The 20,889-nt window shown below is 42.7% G+C and overlaps 2 protein-coding genes and 3 non-coding genes across 5 annotated transcripts; 1 reads left to right on the forward strand and 4 right to left on the reverse strand.

Moving 5' to 3' along the window:
• Nucleotides 1–611: 611 nt before the first annotated feature.
• Nucleotides 612–12,784, forward strand: RFC4 (replication factor C subunit 4). The gene is made up of 10 exons (XM_041467756.1): nucleotides 612–842; nucleotides 1,419–1,497; nucleotides 5,865–5,944; nucleotides 7,086–7,205; nucleotides 8,065–8,208; nucleotides 8,491–8,611; nucleotides 9,056–9,181; nucleotides 10,769–10,849; nucleotides 11,728–11,844; nucleotides 12,563–12,784. The coding sequence occupies exons 1-10, from the start codon at nucleotides 718–720 to the stop codon at nucleotides 12,656–12,658; spliced, it is 1,089 nt and encodes a 362-aa protein (XP_041323690.1). The 5' UTR covers nucleotides 612–717; the 3' UTR covers nucleotides 12,659–12,784.
• An 853-nt stretch (nucleotides 12,785–13,637) lies between these two features.
• Nucleotides 13,638–20,707, reverse strand: EIF4A2 (eukaryotic translation initiation factor 4A2). The gene is made up of 11 exons (XM_041467827.1): nucleotides 20,564–20,707; nucleotides 19,677–19,722; nucleotides 19,455–19,587; nucleotides 19,058–19,197; nucleotides 17,682–17,850; nucleotides 17,383–17,492; nucleotides 17,119–17,262; nucleotides 16,591–16,728; nucleotides 16,214–16,303; nucleotides 15,895–15,974; nucleotides 13,638–14,444 (listed from the first exon to the last, which is right to left on the reverse strand). The coding sequence occupies exons 1-11, from the start codon at nucleotides 20,590–20,592 to the stop codon at nucleotides 14,300–14,302; spliced, it is 1,224 nt and encodes a 407-aa protein (XP_041323761.1). The 5' UTR covers nucleotides 20,593–20,707; the 3' UTR covers nucleotides 13,638–14,299.
• On the reverse strand, nucleotides 16,382–16,509 carry LOC121353876. The gene has a single exon (XR_005955208.1). It is a non-coding gene; the product is annotated as a small nucleolar RNA SNORA63 (small nucleolar RNA).
• On the reverse strand, nucleotides 16,890–17,071 carry LOC121353873. The gene has a single exon (XR_005955205.1). It is a non-coding gene; the product is annotated as a small nucleolar RNA SNORA81 (small nucleolar RNA).
• On the reverse strand, nucleotides 19,274–19,344 carry LOC121353875. Its single transcript, XR_005955207.1, has one exon. It is a non-coding gene; the product is annotated as a small nucleolar RNA SNORD2 (small nucleolar RNA).
• Nucleotides 20,708–20,889: the final 182 nt, after the last annotated feature.

The following is a 20,889-nucleotide window of genomic DNA, read 5'->3' on the forward strand; positions in this document are numbered from 1 at the left end:
GTCGCATCAATCACACTCCTGAATTTACTTTTTCCCTGGCTTAGCTGTGATGGATGTCATTAGAAATAATGGGAAAACACAAAGGACTGACTTTCGCTTGACTCCATCACCAATAACCCTGAGCCTGCACACCTGGGGGAGCTGTTGGCCCGGCAGCAGCGAGGGCCGGAGCAGGTTTGAGCAGCGACGCCCATAAAGGCCATGAAGGAAATGTCTGTCCCAGGACTGGCCCTGGCCAGCCCCGGGCTCTCCTGGGTTTCACTTCAGTCAGGGGCGCTTCCAGAGCCGTCAGGAGAAGGGAGCAGGCCCTGTCTCAGGACCGCAGCAGGTCCCAGTGCACAGAGACACCCCTCATCCGCTTACTCTTGTGCAGCGCTTCTTTTAGGGCGGGTCTTTTTGTTCTTCTTTTCACGCCCGCGGGAGGGGCGTTTGTGAGGCCGCCCTCAGGAGCCGCCCTCAGGAGCCGCCCGCTTCGCGCCCGCGGCGCGCGCTGCCCCCCTCACCCCCGCCCCTTCAGCTACAGGAGCGCGCGCAGCGTGACGTCAGCGCCCGCACCCCTCTACGGCGGCGGCGCCGCACTCTGTGATTGGCTCTCGGCGGGCGGAAGCGGCTCCACCTCCGTGCGCGGGCGGGTTGGCGGGAAAGGCCGGCGGGGCCTGAGGGGTCTGTGGCTGACGGGACCGTGAGGGGCCCGGCCCGGTACGGCCCGGTACGGCCATGCAGGCCTTCCTCAAGGGCCCGGCCTCTATCAGCACCAAGCCCGTCGCTGCCAAGGAAAAGAACGCGGCTGGGAGCAGCGGGGAGGGCAAGAGGACCAAGCCCATCCCCTGGGTGGAGAAATAGTAAGGGATGCTCTGGGGCAGTGGGGCGCTGGCCGTGAGGGCAGAGGTTGGCTCTGGAGGGTGTAGAGAGGTACTTGGTGCGTAGCAAAAGGGGGTCGCAGGTGTGGGTGTCCCCAGCAGGGAGAAGAGCTTAACTTTCCCTGTTAAGGGGGAACTCCAGGACTGGGAGGGGCTGTAGGTGCCCTTTGTGGCTGGTACCGAGCGGGAATCTTGGCCATGTCAAGCGGTGCTGTTTCATCGCTGTGTTTTGGTGCATGGATGCATTTAATGCTTTGGTTTTTTGAGAAGCCTTTATCACAGAGTGGTAAAATATTGCAGTTCTGCTTTTAAACCCATCTCAGACAGGTGTTTACAACAGAAAAAGGCAAACAGCTTCCTGAGGAATTAGACCACTAGTAGAGACCAGAGGCATTAGACTTCCTGTTGTGATTTTGATTTCAGCTACAAAATTCACTGTAATTCTTCAGTGCCTGATGTAATCAGAAGGGAAAATGTTTGGGTTTTTTTTTCCTCAATTTCAGCTTCTCTCTGAAACTTTGTTAGCTAATAAATTTTATTTAATGTCTTTTTATTTAGTCGTCCCAAAAATGTGGATGAAGTTGCATTCCAGGATGAAGTTGTAGCTGTGCTGAAGAAGTCCCTGGAAGGTGCTGATGTGAGTGTAATGACAACATCTACCTAATCAGCATTTTTAGAGAGACACTTGAGTCCGTGGTAACAAAAATTTCTCTTTTCCCACTGAGCAATGATTGTTTTTACACTAGTACTTCATGAACAGGCTAAGTGACTTCCCCATGACATATCCTGTGTGATATCCTGTTGTGGTACATGTGTAAAGCTTCTTGTATTCCTAATCCTCTGAACACTGTAGAATTGTAAGTTCCATGATGCAGTTTGGAATTTTTCTAGACTAGCTCAAATAGTAAACTTCTTGTGAATAGTTTCAAACCTGGAAAAGCTTTTGTTGTCTCCACTCTGCTACTCCACTAGCACTTGTAACATTCATGTTTAAGACAAGAGGAGAAAGTTTTTCTTTCACAGACAAGTCTGAATTGCCAGTCACTCTTAAACATTTCTAGTGATCTGTCAGTGCTTCTGTGAAACTGCTGAACACTAAAAATTTTGGTTGATGAGAGAAATTTAATTTATAAGTGCTGGCCAGATCTACTGCTTGGATAATGATACCCAAACTTTTTAGGTTAAAGTTTCCAAGTGAGTCTCTGGCTTAAAAAAGGTAAATATGACAGTTGCAGGGTTGGCCTGTGTGTCCTAAGAGAGTAGATGAGCAGGGCATTTGTAGTTGCATTTGTTTACTTGCATGTGCTTTTGGGTAAAAATGTAGTAAATATTTGGTATGTTTGATGGTTATTTCTTCCAAAGCAGCTGATGTGGACGTGAAGGGGCTGAAGGGAGAAATAAAGTACCTAGCCAAGAGATGGCTCTGCTTTTTTCCAAATCTGAACAATTCCTTCTTTTGTACATACTGAGACTTTTTTCCCTCCTCACCCAGGACAATCCCACTTGTGCTTCAAGAGCTGTCTGTTTTCATGGGCTGCAGTTTTGCTTTGCTCTGCAGTGATAAGAGTCTGTCTGTCTCTGAAAATAATAATTTAATCAAAGCTTGCAAAACAGACTTACCTTATTTGTCTGAGCGTATGAAGCCAAAATTAATCAGGTACAACACAACTGCAAAAGATTTGTGCTTCTTTCTTTAGCTCCTTTCTCCCTTCAGTTTGCTTTGAGAATGCTCTTGTAACATGACCTTGTCTGGTAATGTTGTACCCCAGAAATCTGTGTTTCAGCAGCAATGCTGCTGGATCACAGTATTTATAGAGTTGAGGTAATTAGGAAGGAACTGTTAACAGCAAAGGAGAAATGAGCTGCTGCCACCTATTCTGTCTGGACATATCAGTTGTGTAACATTGCTTAGGTGATGGGTTGGGAAGTTCTATTTTGAGCAACAGTTATTTAAAACCCTACAGCTTGTGGATCAGCAGTGTTTCTTGGATTCTGAGCCTAGTGCACTTGTGTTGACTTTTGGCCTCCTGAGCTGGAAAGGCAAATTATAATTCCTCCTTATGGTTAGAGGCTCTGTATTTCGCCATAGCTACCCAAACTCAGCAAGGCATTTGAGAACAAAATCATGCAAGTACTCTAAATTTTTTTTTTCTAATTTAGGCATTTTTATTAGTTTCTTGAAAGGACTCATTCTGTCAAACAAGCAAAAGTGTAATTGAACTCTGAGGTGGCTAGTAATTACTCCAGTAAGTACACATTAGTGCAGAGGTTCTTACTGAGTTTGGTGATCTAATGAGATCAAAGAAACAGCTGTGACAATGCTGTAGGTCTGGGTAATGTGCTTTATTTAAACCACAGTGTTGGAAATGGAAAATCAGTCCTCTGTTGATTGGCCTGCGTTTGTGGGCCTTGATTTGGGAGCTGCTAAATGGAGCAGGACTTGTAACTCCCTATAACTAATACAGGACTTGTAACTCCCTGTAGCCAATATACCTCCATCTGTAAGAGCACACATCATCCTGTTATAAACTGGGGACAGCAGAGTCCAAGGGAGTTTGAACTGGAGAAATTGATTTCTGTCTGCAAGGAGTGTTGATTTGTTGTTTTTGGCAAAGAAACTGAAATCGGTCATGGTATTCTTTAGTTTTCATTTGCTTCATGATACCCTAATAAATGAAAAGAGAGTGTAGGATTATCATTGCAATTTACATCTTCACTTGTACTGAAACTTCTGGAAAAGCATCTGAGATTTGCACTATATGAGGTAGCTTTCCCAGGAGCAGAGTGATGCCTGCAGGTATCCTGCTTGGTCCTGGCAAGCATGGAAAAACGGATAACCAGATCAGGTTGCAGTTTATTTTAAAATACTGCCACAGTTAAATAAAGGATTAGGTTGTGCTTGGTGAAAAGTGGTGTAAATACTTCAGTGAGAAACCAGCATAAATGAGGTTGAAACAGAAACAGTGATAAAGTTGTGGTGTAATGGAATTAGGAAACATTCTAATTAAAACCTTTTACTTGCTTATGTCTTTTTCGAGGACAGTAGTGTGTGAATTAGCACAGAGGCATGAAATTATGAATCTCCTCACAAACATCTACCCTTTCAATGTGCCAGCCTAGCACAGAGATTGGTGAATTTTCAGCTGTCATTCAGTACACTTTTCATCCCTCTGGCTGTCACAAAAGAGGGGGATAATATTATTGTGGTATCTAAACTTGAAAAGGTGTTTGTTAGTAGGGGGTGCTGTTTGCTTATTAGTAATTAGAGAAACGAGCAACAATTGATTGGCAGAAAGAGCAGGCAAAACTTGAAATTCATTTATTTCCTAGAAATTGATTGAAAATTGAAATTCTTCTATCTCTACTTTTGGGTACATACACAGTTGAGTCTGTGCACTGTGTCTTGTCTTAGTTGTTAAAATAGAACATTTGTTACCAAACTGATTGTCTCTGTTTCATTTTCTGATTATGGGTTGTGTATTCCTGCATTTTTCTCTGCTCTTTGAATGGTTTTGGTTTTCCTGTTCCCATTCTGTCTGCATTACATGCTATATTCAGCATAGAATTCTCTAATCTAATTTTAGTTGACTCTTTAAAAATAGAATGCTTATTAAGGGCTAGAAATCAAGTCAAACTGAGAGGTTTGTCTTTTTGCTATTGGTTGGAGGGAACTTTTGGATTCTTGTTTTAAGAATGTAGAAGTGGAACATCCCCTATTGTCAAAAACAGCAGTTTTAAAGTGATAGTTTATAAAAGTGATTGCTTGAAGTAGTAATATAGAAAACTATCACTCCTATGTCAGCTGGAAAGCTTCTTGATTTTAGCCAAAATTCAGTCATGGCTTATACAAATTTTGTTTATGCCAGCTTTGTTCTTTGTGTTGCTCAGGTGTATTTATGAAGATCAGTCATACTCCCTCTCAGCTTTTGTTTTGCTGAGCTAACTAAATCAAACTCTTCTAAATCAAACTCTTCAAAAAGTCACTTCTCATAAGATAGGCTTTTCACTTCTTTAATCACTTCTCCCAGTTTGGGTTCATTATCCTTGTCTAAGGATGACTTGAACTGTGTGCAGCTCATTACCTGTTAGTATTAATAATTTACATCTGCATTAAAAGTGCACAATTCAGACCACCATGTTACACAGGCTTATACTGCTCCTCTGACAGACAAAACAAAACCAGCTGATGTTTCATTCCACCTAATGAATTTCTGATATTTAGCAGATACTTTGTCATGTTCTCAAATTGAGAGATATTTTTGCTTTGTGCTGCTAAATGTCATCCCAAAATTATTGCTGCAGTCTTTGCTGTGCTGCTCTGATCTTCCTGTGTCAGCATATCTCCTTAATGCAATTGTATTTTTCATGCTGAGGTCGTTAATTAAATTTTTTTAAAGATCAATTAACCTAATTTATTTGTGAAATGCCAGTGCTCTCCTTTGAAAACTCCTTGGATGGGTGCAGGAGTTTGCCAGGGCTGTGCAGTGCAGGGAGTTGGTGGCACTGTCCCCGTGGTCGCTGTGGGGCTGTGGCAGCCCTGCCCTCGCTGCAGTGCAGCTGGTGGCAGCACAGAGCCCTCAGCCTGGACAAGGCAGGCTGGGGAGCTGGGAAAGCAAAGGATGCTTTCATCTGCACTCCTGCTATTACCCAGGCTGTTTAGGGCCATTCTTGGATAGATTTGGGTGTCGCTGCAATCAGAACAGTAGGCTCTGTAGGCTGTAGTGATCTCAGACATGCCCTGGAGTGTGTATATGAAAATAAATATGGATTGGAATATCAGTTTGGATAAAACATGGGATGGTGCCACCAAATAACACTTGTTCATGTTGTGCTATAAATGGCAATTGTTTGTCCTCCTTTAAAGACCAGAAGAGAAAGGCTTGCCATTATTTACTGTGAGGAATAGTTTCTGTTCTGTTAGGTGCTCAGATTATCAGTAGGTTTTCCTGTTAGTGGATTTTTTTTTTATTTCCTTTTCTTACAAATGATGTGTTGCTGTTTCAGCTTCCCAATCTGTTGTTCTATGGCCCGCCTGGAACTGGAAAGACTTCCACTATTTTAGCAGCTGCTAGAGAACTGTTTGGGTAAGCTGGAATCAAGTAATCAACTGTCACATGTCTCCTAATCATGTGATGAAGTGCCTCTGGTCATAGCCTGCTCTTAGGTAGTTCCCAGCACTTTTTCAGTAATATCTTCATATTCTAATTCAACTCTAACATAAGATTTCTTTCTCATTTGTCACATCACAAGTCACCAATTCCTATTAAGTACGGACTCCAGACTGGCAGCCATGTAACCCCCTAGCAAAGACTATGGAAGAAATATGGTTTGCATATGATTTACTGAACTCTGTAAAGGAATTTTTATGGTTTATTTAGTAAGTTGTTAGCTACACATAGATCTCAAAGTGCTTCCTAAAATGTCTGGCTTTTAATCTCTCTGTTATGCACCATTGAATTGTGTCTGGAAAGTAGTGTTGGGACTCAGACTAAAATTCAGCTTGTATACATTAATTAACTCAGTTGTAACACTTGAGAGTTTTTGAATAGCAAATTCAGTGATCTATAAGCAAAAGATGGATGAGAAGGTGGTTTGATGTTTTGATCAAATGTAATGCTGAATTTAATACCTCCCCCATTCCATTTGTCATTTTTAATCTTTGACTCACTGTTTTTTCGGAGAGAACCACTTCTGCTTTAGTAGGAGAAAGACAACTCCACATTGTGAGTCCATTTTAATTCCCAGGATTTAAAATCCAGTGTATTAATTGTTGGTTTGTTTCTTTAAATGGAATATAGTACTGCAGGTGAATACTGCATGCCTTCTACTTTCTGGATATTTCATTCTGCTAGTACTTCTAATGAGTGTATTGTGGCATTTTAATTGCTATTTCACATTGCTCACGGGCTGCAAGAAAAAGGCATATAACATAGTGCTCTGAACATATGAAGCCAACTTCCTACTTTTTTCTTTTTTCCTGGTTAACTGATAAAATTTTATACTTCATTGTTTTCAGTAGCCCGGGAGGAGATTCTAAAAATATCTAATGGAAATTCATACTTAACGCTTTATGATCTCAACTTAAGTATCTTTTAACAATGTTATTTAGTAATGCTGATAAAAATAAACCCTGCCATTCAAAACAGCCAGAAGGGTTGTTGTTACATTTTATAACACATCATTACAAGGGTTAGCAGCTAACATGTTACAATAAAAATTTTGCAGGCCTGATTTATTCCGGCAGAGAGTCCTTGAGTTAAATGCTTCTGATGAGCGTGGGATACAAGTGATTCGGGAAAAAGTGAAGGCTTTTGCTCAGCTAACGGCGTCTGGAAGCCGTTCAGAGTAAGTGCTGGATCAAACCCCTCCTGCTTAGGACAAAGCATGTGGTTGTTTTTGTTTCTAATATAAATGATGGGTCAGCACTGCCCAGAAATTGGCAACACACAGTGCTTTGGCTGAGCTTTTACTTAGTGGAATTTCACATTGGGAGTTTAAATACCCAGGAGGATTTTTACTGTTGCTGTTAGCATTGGAGGCAGACAGCAAAAACTCCACAAGGCCAAGACTTCTGGGTTTGGGCACATCTTGTTGCCTTTGCAGATGTTGTCTGACTACCACAGAAAAATTTCTTTAGGTAAATTGTGCCAGAAGTTACTTCCCTAGTCCTTCTAATCTGCAGGAATTTCTACAGCATGGGGTTGGTTTCGAAAAGGATTCTGGTGTGAGGTGATGGGAAGCTCAGTGCAGGTCAGGCCATGTGTATGGACTGTGGAAAGCAGCAGGAAGAAACTGCATGCCAAGACAGCCTGACTGATTCCAGTACAGTATTGTGTACTGGAATCAGTCTGTTGAGTATTCTTGGGAGTTTAGGGAATTAGGAAGCCTGTTAAAAGAAGAGCTACATAAGGTGTTAAAAGAAGTATCTTACAGTAAGAGTATGTGTTTTAGAGGACTTCGGCAGTATTCAAGTGTTGATCTTTTTATGGGAACTCAGTCCCTGCCTTTATTACAAATATTAGTCTTTTATCTAAAAATAATTTAAAAAATATTGAACCTCTGAATCTGTTCTATTTTTCAAAGATACATGCTTAAGTAAAATATTACTTGATATTTGCGGTGATTTTTCTGTGTATGTTTTTCATTTTTTCCCCCTTTGTCTGTACATTTCATGTCTGCTGAATAACAGATTTCTAATTTTCAGTGGTAAAATGTGTCCTCCTTTTAAAATTGTGATCCTGGATGAAGCAGACTCTATGACTTCAGCAGCCCAGGCAGCCTTAAGACGCACAATGGAAAAAGAATCTAAAACAACACGTTTCTGTCTTATTTGTAACTACATCAGCAGGTATACCTGGAATTTGTTGCTTATTTGGATTTGCTCTCTGGTCTGTAGTCTCTTTTTTATTCTTTCCCTGCTTAAAAGTGGATGTCTAATTTTTCTAGTTTTCAGTTAATAGAGAGGTCACTATATGCATGCAAGCCTGAAACAATATTTAGATTTCACTTTTAATTTTTATAATGTTGCAGTTTTAGGGTTATTTAAACCATAAGGTTTTCTGCCTTTGTAAGCTTTCTCTGTGAGAACTTGACCAATGCATTTATTTACCCTTTCCTTCCTTTCTTTCAGAATAATTGAACCTTTAACATCTCGATGCTCCAAATTCCGCTTCAAGCCTTTGTCTGACAGTGTCCAACAGCAGAGGCTGTTGGATGTTTCTGAGAAGGAACATGTGAAAATCAGTAATGAGGTAACTTTTTGGTTGCCATGTAATTTTACTGCTTCATCCAGTGCATAATTGCACGGCAGCGAAAGAGGCCAAGTCAGCATACTTTTCCAGGCTGCTCAATTGTATGAAATAAAATATATAAACTCATTTATTCTCCTTCTATAGATGGGATGAATTTTAAGTCATCCTAAAACCAGAGAAATATCCACCAGAGAAAACTGAAGCCAAACTGTAGGGCTTTTTGTTCTCTGCTGAGTGTACTGGCAGAGAACCATGCTTCTTTCTCAAACTGCCAGCACACATTTGTGTTAATAGAGAAGTTGTTTTGTAACTTCTGTGTTGTGCTTGGCTCTGACAATCTGCTTTATGCACTACTTGGTGTTTTAAAGTAACTGCTGAAAAAGTGTATTAGATTTTAATGAGCAGTGAACATTTAACTTAGCATTTTCTGACATTATTTTTCAGGCAGTATCATACCTGGTGAAAGTGTCAGAAGGGGATTTAAGAAAAGCAATTACTTTTCTTCAAAGTGCCACTCGCCTAATGGGTGGGAAGGAGATCACAGAGAAGATAATCACTGAAATTGCTGGGGTAAGCTGTGCCTTACAGTTTCTCCTGGAATTACTCTGAAAAGCATTTTTCCTACCTCTATCTGCCATTGCTCAAAGTTTGGTTAAAAAATAGTTGTATACTCACTAGTATTGCAGCATAGTAATGATGCACTATCTACCAGAATTTTAAAGACTGCCTGATTCTGTACACTTATAACATAGCAGGTTTCTAATAACTTCTTCTGTAAACCATGGAAAACTGTAAAACAGTCTTATAATTCAAACTGAAGTTGAAATAATCTGCCCATAAGTGCAAACTGTGGGGTGTTTTTTTTTTGTGAGAGAGTAGATTAGAACTTTTTTTGGTGCTTTTCTGTATGTGTGTTTATAAGTACAGATAATTGCAGTATTGGTTTGGAAGCACAGGGAAATGACTTTCAGTAGCAGCTCATTTTCAGCTTAATGTTCACAGTGACAGTGACAAGGATCTGCGTGGATCCTGCTGTTTAATGAAACAGCACTGGTTTGTTCTAGAATGACATGGGTAATACTGAGAGGCACAGGAGAAACCTGAGAGAAAATGTGTTCAATAAAACTTGTGTGAAGGTGTTCCTATAGCAACACAACACCCCTGACGAAGGAAGAGGGAGATTAGGACTTGAGGAGCTGAAAAATAGATGGGCTTTAATGATGGACACACTTCCCATGAAGGTGCTGCCACTGTAGCTCATTGTAGGGGGTTGGGAGGTTTTGACTTTGATGAAACCAGAGGCAATTGCTGCTGTGCAGAGTTTACAGAACAATTTTAAACAATTTTCACAGTGAAGTCACTGTTCAGTTTTGTGTATCTGTAAACCAGCAGGTATCTGAATAGATATCAGACATCTGAAACCTGGCAGAAATTGACTGTAACAATAAGAAAGAGAAGCATGACATTCCATTGTTGAATGAATAATTCTTGTATAAGCAAGGGAACCCAACTTTACATCTTCATAAAAACTTGGTTTTTATGAAGTTCTTGGTCATTCACAACTTGCATGACCCTGGAGTGATCTTAGTACAAAAGCTTCATAAAGAAGCTTTGAAACCAAACTGTCCAGGCACTCAACTGACAGGAATGACAATGAGTGAAGGGGGAAAGGGGCAGCTCTTCTCTGCACAGAGTGACATAATGACATCTGTCAACTTTTTTCCTTCTGATTTATTGTCTGATCTTGTTGCATTGGGCATTTTTTGGATTCTGTTGGTTTGTCACTGGAAATAAAACCCATTTGCTGTGTTGTTTAGATGTAGAATGGTACAGAAACCATTGGCTGATCTAACTGTTGAAGAATGTTCTCCTCTTAGTCAGTGTCCTGAATAAGCAGTTGGATTTAGGAAGGTGACTTTGACAGTCTGCTGTCGTGATATGGTTTTTGTTTTAATATTACTAGTAAAGGACAAATATCACAGCCTAGTTTTCACTTTTAAAATTTATTTAGTCTGTCACACATACTTGCTAGAAGTGGATGGGTGTGTAGAGGAATGAAATCCTGAAATGCCCTCTGCCATGAACAGTTTGTTACTATAAGCATCAACACCAATTTTAAGTTTACAAAGTTGAAATTAATGTCACTTCTTGTTACAGGTCATCCCTAAAGAAACAATTGATGAACTGCTATTGGGCTGCCAGAGTGGTTCCTTTGAGAAACTGGAAAAACTGGCAAAGGTAAAGTTCTCTTAGTGCTTAGCCTGGGTATTTCTCTCAGTCAAGGCCCTGTGAATCCTTTGTTCCCAGGCTACAGCTGAGGAACATTTGGCCTCAGTCAGTTTGTGTGCACATTTGGGAAATGTCTTCTACCAGTCAGGACTCCCAGTCTTTCCCTTCTGAGGAAGGGCTGTCAAAGATGCAAATGAATTTCCCTAGCAATGTGACTCTGGCTTTCTCCTGGGTTAAACTGATGTAGATCTGTTCAGCTGAACAGAAAAATAAGGTTGCACCAATGCTGTTTCTATTTTCATAAACTTCTCTCCCCTAAATAGCTTCATTGACCATTGTTCTCAATACTTGACATTTTTGTAATGGACACTACTTTTTTTTTTTTAAGCTGTCTTTAGTTGTCGTGGGTTTTATTTTATTAAAAAAGCTTTGGTCTTAAAGATCTCTCAATTCCTGAGACTAGCAAGGACCACATGAAGAAAATCCTAGAGTAGGTGGCCCTTTAAAATGTGAAGGCTGTGAAACTGCCATCTGACGCTGGATTCCAAGCCCTCCTAATTTTAGAATGGGATTGGACAGGTTCAGTGGAGGTTGTTAAATGTTTTAAATATCTCATTTAATTTCTGAGATGTAAATTGTCAGGAGCTGGAAGAATGTTTGGACAGAACTACTGCTCTGTGCCTGCCTTGCTCATGCAGCCTGTCACTGTCGGGCTGGGTGCAGGGCAGGGCTGCGCACAGGCTACTGAATTGTCCTCTGCAATGCACAAGTTCCATGCTGAATTGCAGTGCAGTCTCTCAGTTCAGACAGAATTTTTCAAGATTATCTTTCCAGTTTGTGGTGTTTCTGCTGCTGAATTACTTCAATTTTCCTCTCTCCCTGTGCAGAATCTCATCAATGAGGGGTTTGCTGTTGCTCAGCTTGTAAACCAGCTGCATGACACCATTGTGGAGAGCGAAGATTACAGCGACAAGCAGAAATCTGCCATGGTTGAGAAACTTGCAGTAAGTCTAGCTTGAGTAAAAAAAAACCAAAACACATTAATCTCTACAGGTTGATTTTTGTTTGCACAGTCTCTCCCAAGAAGTACATGGTGAGTTTTTGTTCTGAATGTTTCTTGGTAGAATGTGAACTTCTGTCCTGAGAAATTTCATGAGAAGGAAGTGAAATCTAGTTAAGTGAATTATTATCCATATTATCTTGTTCTAGTGGATTCCATCAAGAGGTTTGTGGGTTTGGTTGTTTTGGGGTTTTTTAATATAATGTGGAAGGGAAAATTAAGATGAGAATAAGTCAGCACTTTAAAAAAACTTAGGAGCTGCAAAATGGAAGTTTTTGTTCTGGTGAATAAAATATGCCTTTCCAAAAAAAGAGAAGATTCATTAACTTTCTCCATTTTTGATGAAGAAGGCAAGCCAGCTGTGGTGGAGGTTTTACCTAAATCACTGCAGCCAGGCAGGTGGTGTGGATGCCCTGCAGTGATGCTCCTGGCTTGCAGGGCCAGTGCCACGCCCCTTTGTGTATGGAGCTTTCATGTGGTGGCCTCCTTTAGAGGGAGAGCTCATGGTTCCATTTGGAGGGGGATGTGATGTGGCTGCTGGAGAAATCTGTGCTGATTAAGAGAACAGCTGGCAACCTTCTTGTTCTCCACTGTACCCCAAGACACAGCTGCCTTGAGCATGGCCATTTTTAGAGGGTTTCCCTTCTCTGTTCCCTCTGCAGGAAGTGGACAAATGCCTGGCAGATGGTGCTGATGAATTCCTGCAGCTGATGAGTCTCTGTGCCCTTGTGATGCAGCAGCTCACACAGAACATCTGACTCCTCCAGCAGCCCTTTGTTCCAGGGGTGGCTGGGGCTCTCGGAGCAGGGGCCTGTGTACTTTTGTACTGGTTTTTTGGGGTTTTTTTTGCAATAAAAGGACTGCACTGCAGTTGGAAAACCTGAGGCTGTAATTTTTCATTCCATTTTTTACACTGGGTAAAGAGCACCGGGGTCTGTAATACTCATACTGTGTAGTTCCTTGTTGCACTTACACATCCAAACAAATTTTTGGAAGTGAGCACATCCATACTAAAGTCTTCATCAGCTGCAAGCAGAGACAGAAGGATTAGTCCTCGTAGCCTACATTGGCTTAGCAAAATGATCACATCCCTACAGAACACAGCTTCAGGCTGCACAGCCCACACCTCCACCATCTTGAATCTGATCCTTTAAACATAGCAAAAAATCACTTTACTGGCAAACATTGCAACTTTTATTCCACTCAAGCACTCCAAGAAAAAAACATGCAGCAAAGGGTAGGTCATGTTCTGAAGGAGTCACTTAGGCGTTCCTGCTATCTCACTCTATTCTTGCTCACAAGCCATTTTAAAGCTGTGACCTGGGCAAGTATCTTTTGGACATACTCTTTCAGAGATGCTGTTTTGACCACCTGTCCCTCCTTCCTGACTGGCTTGGGAAAAAAAAATACCCTTGGACAGGTATTAAGCACAAATGATGCAGTGCAGCTTTTTCATCAAGCCAGCACCAATTATTAAGTGAGCCATTTTCTACCCTGATGAAAGGGTGTTTCAGTTTTAAGGACACACGTGCAGCACCCCACAGCTTGGTCACTGGGGCCACACTGGCACTTGAACCTCAGCTGCTCTGGAGTCCAGAACCACCCCTACAATTAATGACAAGGTACTGGAGCTGTGGGCACAAGGCTGCAGCAGTTGCCACCTTCAGCTCCCACCCTCAGACTGCAGGTTGCTGTAACCCTCCCCTCAACCCAAGAAGTGACTATTTACAATTTAAGTGAATATAGAAGTATTTTATTGAACATTCAAACTTCATTAAGACATGTGCAATATGGCAAAATTTACTGGGTTTAACCCTAACTAAGACAATAGTATGATTGCTTGCTTGCTGGGGCTTAGCAACAGGGTCCAGATCACACTTACCACTAATTAAATACTTTATTGAATAAATACATATGAAACAAAAATGCATTTTAATGCTCTTATAAAAGTTTAGAGATTTTGAAAGGCCTTTCCAATTTAATCTGAGGTGTAAGTACATACAATAAAGGAAGGTAGGCTAGTTTAACATAATTGGCTGACTTTATACAGCACTTATATCTTTTAGTCCATAAGTAAATTATTAAATGATAAAGAACATCTAATACAACCACTTCTATGGAACTAGGAAATAAATTTCTAATAAAGAAAAAATTTACAGACCCCATGACTTTCCACCCAACCCCAACAGTCTAACCCTAAAGTGGACAAAGCCAATGGCCTTCCCCACAAGAGCTCACGACAGAAAGTCGCTTCTCTTATCAAAAATCTGTATTTCTGATCCGTAATGAGCATTGAGACAAGATTCAATATATCCCCGAAGAAAGAAGCACAATGCGCGTTGTGAATCGCCTATTCAGCAACAGCGAGCACTGGATTCACAACCACCTCATCCCGGGGACTAAATGAGATCAGCCACATTCATCGGCATCTCCTCCACTGTAGTATTGTAGAAAGTCTCAATGTCTCGCAGGATCCTCTTGTCCTCTTCAGTGACAAAATTGATAGCCACGCCTTTTCTGCCAAAACGGCCACCCCGACCAATTCTGCACAAAAAGGAAACACATTTACACGCAAGTTAACCTCACCCATCTGCTTTACATGTCTGCAAAATCCATTCTTGACTGCTGCTCTTATCTGCCACTGGCCAGTCTATGGTGCCTTAAGAGGGCCAGCTGCACCCAAGTCACATCTGGTCAGGAAAACCAGCAGCTGGTGCCAGCAGCACAGCAGGTCCATCCCGTGGCAGGCAGCAGAGCACACACGTTACTCTTTGGCTGAAAAGTAAGATCTTCATTTAATGCTTGGTGCTGTGTTCTGAAGTCCCAGGTCAGTCTCTCCCCTCTGTTCAACTATGCACCCACCCTCATGCATTCACTCCCAAGCACAGAGCACACGCTGTGGTTTAACAGTCAGACTGTTACCAAGTTAATCCAGTAACATGGAACAGCGCACTTCATTTCAGAATTTCAATTCAACCTAACTGTTTCCAGTGGGAAAACTTAGGGTTTGTTTTTTTAGCTTTAGAGACTAAAATCCAAGCTCAACATTTGTGTTTAAGCCCGTATCAGTCACTGACACATCAGTGCATGCGGTTTAGTTACACCCACCATGAGCTCCACCTTCCTACAGACTGCACAATAGAGCACCTTGCCAGCACGAGCTAAATACACAGAAAGGGCTCACAAAACTTAGGGGATAATCATGACAAAATAAATAAATAAATACCAACTCGCTCTTTATTCAAACTGTGCCGCTTACGAATCCACGTCCTAAATTACGTCAACGCCGTTTCTGAGCACCATCTTGTGTCATCAACTGCTGCTATCGACTCCTGTATTTTTTTATATCAAGTAACAAAGCACAGTTTACTTAATTTAGGGACAGTCACTAGAAGCAGTTAACTAAACCTAGGGAAATAAACTGAAATTGCTACCAGGACAAGACACACCACAAAGAATCCCACTAAGGAGCCACCAAGAGCAAACATGGCACACACAGCATGGACACAGCTGAACCTCCACAAGCAGCCCTACAAGCCAGGAGTGAGGGTCTGTCTTGTCACTGAGCAGCGACAACTCCACATCAGCCAGAACCCAGACCAGGCTGACCCTGCTGTCAAGATGCTGCACCACTTAACAGTGTCACACTTGTATGTCACAGCCTACATGACACGGGGCAGTTCAGTTGCTGGCACTTTCCCCACAACTCCACGGCTCATCAGTCACTGAACCTGTTACATATCTAAGTTTTCCCACTGCTTTAAGTGTTCAAAAGTTTGGCTTTTCCCTTGTTTCAGAACCACTGCTGTGCAAGGCAGGGCTTTTTTGAAGCCAATCCACAAGTGGTTGTATTCCCTGCTAGCTCTGAGAAGTAGTTTATGCATGGATGCTGACACCTCTGGTCTGGTGAGGTCTACAGGATCAGGTGAGGAAGGTGTGTGCCAGTGCCCATCCAGCACAGCACAGGGACTGACGGGGGGCAGAGCCAACTGACCTGTGAATGTAATTCTCACGATTGGTCGGCAGGTCGTAATTGATAACCAGGGACACTTGCTGCACATCAATGCCACGAGCCTGCAAAGCAACACCAAGTCTTTAATACAAGTTAGGGGCTATTTTCAAATTTATCTATCTCAGGCTTTTGTCAACCACATCATTAGTTATGAACTACAACTGCGTAGTCCATAGTGGAGCATGGTCTTTGCTGTTCCAAAAAGCTTTCAACAGTTCAGGTTACAAAAACCATCACTCAATTAAGAAGCTTTTGGGACAAGGCTGTAACAGGAACATGTTCCATGAAAGACAACGCTCACCAGCAAGTCAGTAGTGATCAGGACACGGCTGGACCCTGATCTAAACTCTCTCATGATAACATCCCGTTCCTTCTGGTCCATGTCACCATGCTGGAGAGTGAAAACAAAAAGCTGCAATTAGTACAATTCCAATGCTCCAAACCAGAATGTTCTTCAAAGAGCAAAGGCATGTATGAATCCCAGCGTCCCTACCTGCTGTGGCAACTAAGCAGGTAGGGATAGAAAGGAAACATTTTACTTTAAGCAGGGGGAACGATAATACAGCACTGCACAGCTATATTATAACTTTCCTGCTTCTCACTGATATCCCCTCCTCACCATTTCTTCTCCAGTAAATACACAGCACTTCAGAAGTGATTGGAAGTAGCAATTCTTACCAGAGCTGAGACTGTGAAGTCCCTGGCATGCATTTTCTCCGTAAGCCAGTCTACTTTTCTCCTTGTATTCAGGAAAATAACAGCCTGTGTAATGGTCAGTGTCTCATACAAATCACAGAGAGTATCCAGCTTCCATTCCTGAGCAGAACAAAGATCAGGAAAAACATCATGACACAGCTCAGTACATAACACAAACTTCAAACAAGGAACTGAACTCAAATACAACCATCTTAGATTAAGCCTGCTTTGTCACACAACTACATTCAGTATAACCTGGCAATAAATTAAGTTTTTGCATCAATTGTTGCACCAAATCTTCAGACACAGGACACTGGACATTAAGAAAGAGGTCCACCCTAGTCCTTTTTGATCTAGTGCATAGTTTTTCTTCTTCTTGCATTTACTCTACTAGCATTATTGCAGAAACTAAAGCTCAGCCTTGGTTTCCGCAATTTTAGCACAGTTCTTTTAACAAGAAGGTAAGAGAACCCAACTCCTCCTGCCAGAGCAGGTGTAACCAGTACCAACCTCTCTCTCAACATTAATGTAGAACTGCTTGATACCCTCCAGAGTCAGTTCTTCCTTCTTCACCAAAATACGGATGGGATCTCTCATGAACTTTTTGGTCACTTCCAACACATCCATTGGCATTGTAGCTGACAGCAACACAACCTAAAATGTATTACTGTATGTTAGCACATTGCACAAGAATTTTCATTGGTGCAATTCAGTTCTCAGCCACACCATAACCAAATCTGCATGCATCACTTTACCATGTAAAAGCTTTTTTACCTGGATGTTTGTGCTTAGTTTTTGAAAGATCTCATAAATTTGATCCTTAAATCCACGGCTCAACATTTCATCAGCTTCATCCAGAACAAACATTTTGATCCATTTTGGTGCTATTGGAAAAAGAGAAGCATCTCATGAAGTTCCAGAAATACACAATCCTTTAAGAACACCATGCTTCTGTACTACTAAGCTTTCCAGCCCAACTCTCTACAGTGACAACAAATACACTACAGCTCTTAGTGGGTTTGAGGCTTTCACTGGAAATCTATCAGCAAGGGCACAATGAGGTTCATACTTACAAAGATAGCGCCGGTTCAACATATCAAACACACGCCCTGGGGTTCCCACCACGATGTGTGGAGCCTCAGCCTGCAGTTTCTGCATTTCATTGCGCACATTTGTGCCACCAATACAAGCGTGGCATGTTGCTCCCATGTAGTCTCCAAGGGCCAGGATTACCTTCTGAATCTAAAATAGAACCTTCCATTAGTAGCTCACAGGACAATAAAGCTTAAGCCCCTTTATCAGTAGCTTTTATGGGCTTTGGAAGCCTAGACACCAAATAAGGACTGTGGAGCTCTTGGAACTGAGAGCTGTTAAAACAACTGCCCAACTTCACATAACTCAAGTTGCTAACTAGAAACCAGAAGGCAGAGGAACAGTTAGGTTACATTTTTGTTTTTACTGGCTGAACTTGCTGACTGAGTGACTGCCACGAGACAATTACTAAGCTGAGAGCAGAGGCACCAGAAGTGAACTCAAGCTCTCAGGTGCTCAGGCCTGCATGTTAAGCACTCTGACACTCTTCAGCGAACTCTCCAAGGGCATCACTACAAGCCAGATTTCAAAACAAATCTCACCTCAACAGCTTTAGAGTAGAGCAAAGGCTTAACATTCTAATAAAAGGGCTCTTAATCAATTTCTTTTTTTTTTTCTGTCTGATTTAGTATTTTCAGCTTTACAGTGAAGAATTGTCACATAGGGCTCTTGATCAATTTCTTTTTTTTCTGTCTGATTTAGTATTTTTAGCTTTACAGTGAAGAATTGTCACATAGCACTGACATTTTAGCATAGTCCAGTTGAAAATGACAATGAGTTTTTTACTTTAGAGTTGGTTCAACATTGCATTCAAAGACCCCTCATTACTGACAGTTATCCTAAATATTCAAGTATTCTTGAAGTTATTACCACACACCCACTTAGCATAACAGAATACCAAGCCTTGAAGGTGAAAGACATGCAATTATATTGTCAGGAAAACACACAATGATACAAAACCATTTAAGTAACCAAATGTGTACCACAGTTTTCATGTTGCACAACTGCATAAGTTTAAACAGCTTCCAAACAAATGTATTTGTTGCCACTCAGAACGCTGTGCTTTAGAAGATGCTCCCTCCACTTTACAGAGCACAGCAGCTGCCTCCTGCACCCCTGCCCCAGCACTCCCTCCACGTTTATTAATTCAGCTCTTCAAGGAGGCAGAGGACTTGTGGGACAGAAGCCAGTTTGCATCCCCCATTATTTGACACACAAAGGGTTCCGAATGGATATTTATTACAGCCCCTCAAGAAGCCTGGTAATGTTGTCTCACAGTTGTGAAACCTGAAACCTATGCAACACACAAGGTTTTTTGGTTTTGTTTTTTTTTTTTTTTAAACTACTCTATCAATACCTGTTGAGCCAGTTCTCTGGTAGGGGCCAATACTAGTGCCTGGGACTCCTTGAGATCAATCTCCAACTGCTGCAGGATGGAAATAGCAAATGTGGCTGTCTTGCCAGTACCTGACTGAGCTTGAGCAATCACATCATACCCTAAAAAAAGTAGGATACACATTTACTGCTCCCACATGGGTCAATCATGTTAGTTTTACTTAATTCCCCTTGAAGTAAGTGATCAGTACTAAAGAGGTCTCTCCATTTCAGGTCAGTCCCGAAAGATGGTGTACCATCATATCACTTGCTCAATGAAAATTTAAATTAGTTATAACTGCATACTAATGAAACAACATAAGCATTTCACAATGCTTTCCTAATTATCCGATGTTGATATTAATGAATCTACTGCATACCTTTGATGCATGGAATAATAGCTCTCTGCTGAATAGCTGAAGGCTTCTCAAAACCATAAGCATAAATGCCTCTTAGAAGGGATTCTTTTAAATTCATATCATCGAAATTGTCAACAATCTCATTCCAATTGCTCTGTAATAAAGAAATAATTAAAAAAAAAATAAATCCAATACCCCTGTCCACCAGCGATTAAATTCTCAGGTCAGGTCGTAAGTGCTCACCTCGATGACACCATCGGGCTCCATTCCCTCTGGGCCGCCATGGTCTCTGCCATGAGAGAGAACACGTTGTTAGCACAGCAGCCGCCACCGCGCGGAAGCGAGCTGACACTTCGGCTAAGACAGCGGCGGGACCCGTGACAGATCATTCCAGCAGGTGCTCCGAGCTCCTGCCAGTGCAGAAACTCCCACCCCTGTTGCTCAGCGGCCCGGGTGCCACCGCATCCCGTGCCCGTCTCCCGGGGCCGGGCCCGGCGGCCATGGGCGCACCGGGCGCGCGCTCCCGCGGCGGCGCGCGCGGGNCCGCCCCGCCGGGCAACTCTCGCGAGAGCTCCACCCCTGGGATTGCGCAAACCGAGCGCTGCGGGCGGACGGCGCCGGGTGATCGCCCGGGGGGGGGGGGGCCCCCCCCCCCCCCCCCAAAGGGCCTCCCCCTCCCCCCGCAAAAAAATTATAATGGTCTCGCCCTCAGCGCGGCCCGAAAACCCGGGGCGAACCAAAGGCACGAGGGAGAGTAGAATGTCAAAGAAAAAAAAAAATCCACAGAAAGGCATTTAAATACTTGAGCTACAACACAGCTATATACGCATTAATTTCGAATAAATCTTTTTTAGGGCTGACTGGATTGCTAAGAAAGTCAGTAACGAAAATCTAGCCCCGAGGACTAGAGCTAAACCGTTGCTGAGCCGCGAGCAAGGGGAGCGCAGGGGCCGAAACGTCTAGAACGGGAGGGGCCAGGGCGCAGGGCTGACTGACCACGGCTCCCTGCCTCCCCCGGGGCGCTCCGGCTCCCACCCCTCCACCTCTTTCGACTTTTCCTCTCTCCCTGGCCGCCCTCGCCTAACCCACGAAGCCCCCGAATGTGGAAAAAGCCCAGGCCCCCGCCATACCTGCTATAGTCCGCGGAGCCCCCTGACATGTTCCGATCACCAGCTCTGTCCTCAACTGAAAAGGCAAGCCCTCCGCGGCGCCCGCCTTATATACCCGCCCTGCTGCCGGACTCGTTGCGCTCTGCTCTGCGCATGGATATATACCTTATACCACGCTCAAAAAACCAAGAATCCCTCCAGTTTAAGCCCTATGTCCCAAAAGATTCCCGTTACGCGACTATTTCAGTTAGTCCGAAGGTTGTGTGTGAATCTCTGAGGTCTAGGAGGCTACGTGGAAGATAGAACTACTTTTTTTGTCCGATCGCGGAAGGATATTGCACCATTGA

Source organism: Pyrgilauda ruficollis, unplaced genomic scaffold, assembly GCF_017590135.1.
Source record: "Pyrgilauda ruficollis isolate IOZ18807 unplaced genomic scaffold, ASM1759013v1 scaffold21, whole genome shotgun sequence".
Classification (NCBI taxonomy): Eukaryota; Metazoa; Chordata; class Aves; order Passeriformes; family Passeridae; genus Pyrgilauda; species Pyrgilauda ruficollis.

Excerpts from the sequence above, each read along its gene's own strand:
- RFC4 (XM_041467756.1), top strand. The coding sequence starts at position 718 with ATGCAGGCCTTCCTCAAGGGCCCGGCCTCTATCAGCACCAAGCCCGTC. Across the intron at positions 5,945-7,085 it reads GCTGCTAGAGAACTGTTTGG|GCCTGATTTATTCCGGCAGA; the intron begins GTAAGCTGGAAT and ends AAAATTTTGCAG. Across the intron at positions 8,612-9,055 it reads ATGTGAAAATCAGTAATGAG|GCAGTATCATACCTGGTGAA; the intron begins GTAACTTTTTGG and ends ATTATTTTTCAG.
- EIF4A2 (XM_041467827.1), bottom strand. The coding sequence starts at position 20,592 with ATGTCAGGGGGCTCCGCGGACTATAGCAG. Across the intron at positions 19,723-20,563 it reads GGCTCCGCGGACTATAGCAG|AGACCATGGCGGCCCAGAGG; the intron begins GTATGGCGGGGG and ends CTCTCATGGCAG. Across the intron at positions 16,304-16,590 it reads ACTTCACAGTCTCAGCTCTG|CATGGTGACATGGACCAGAA; the intron begins GTAAGAATTGCT and ends TTCACTCTCCAG.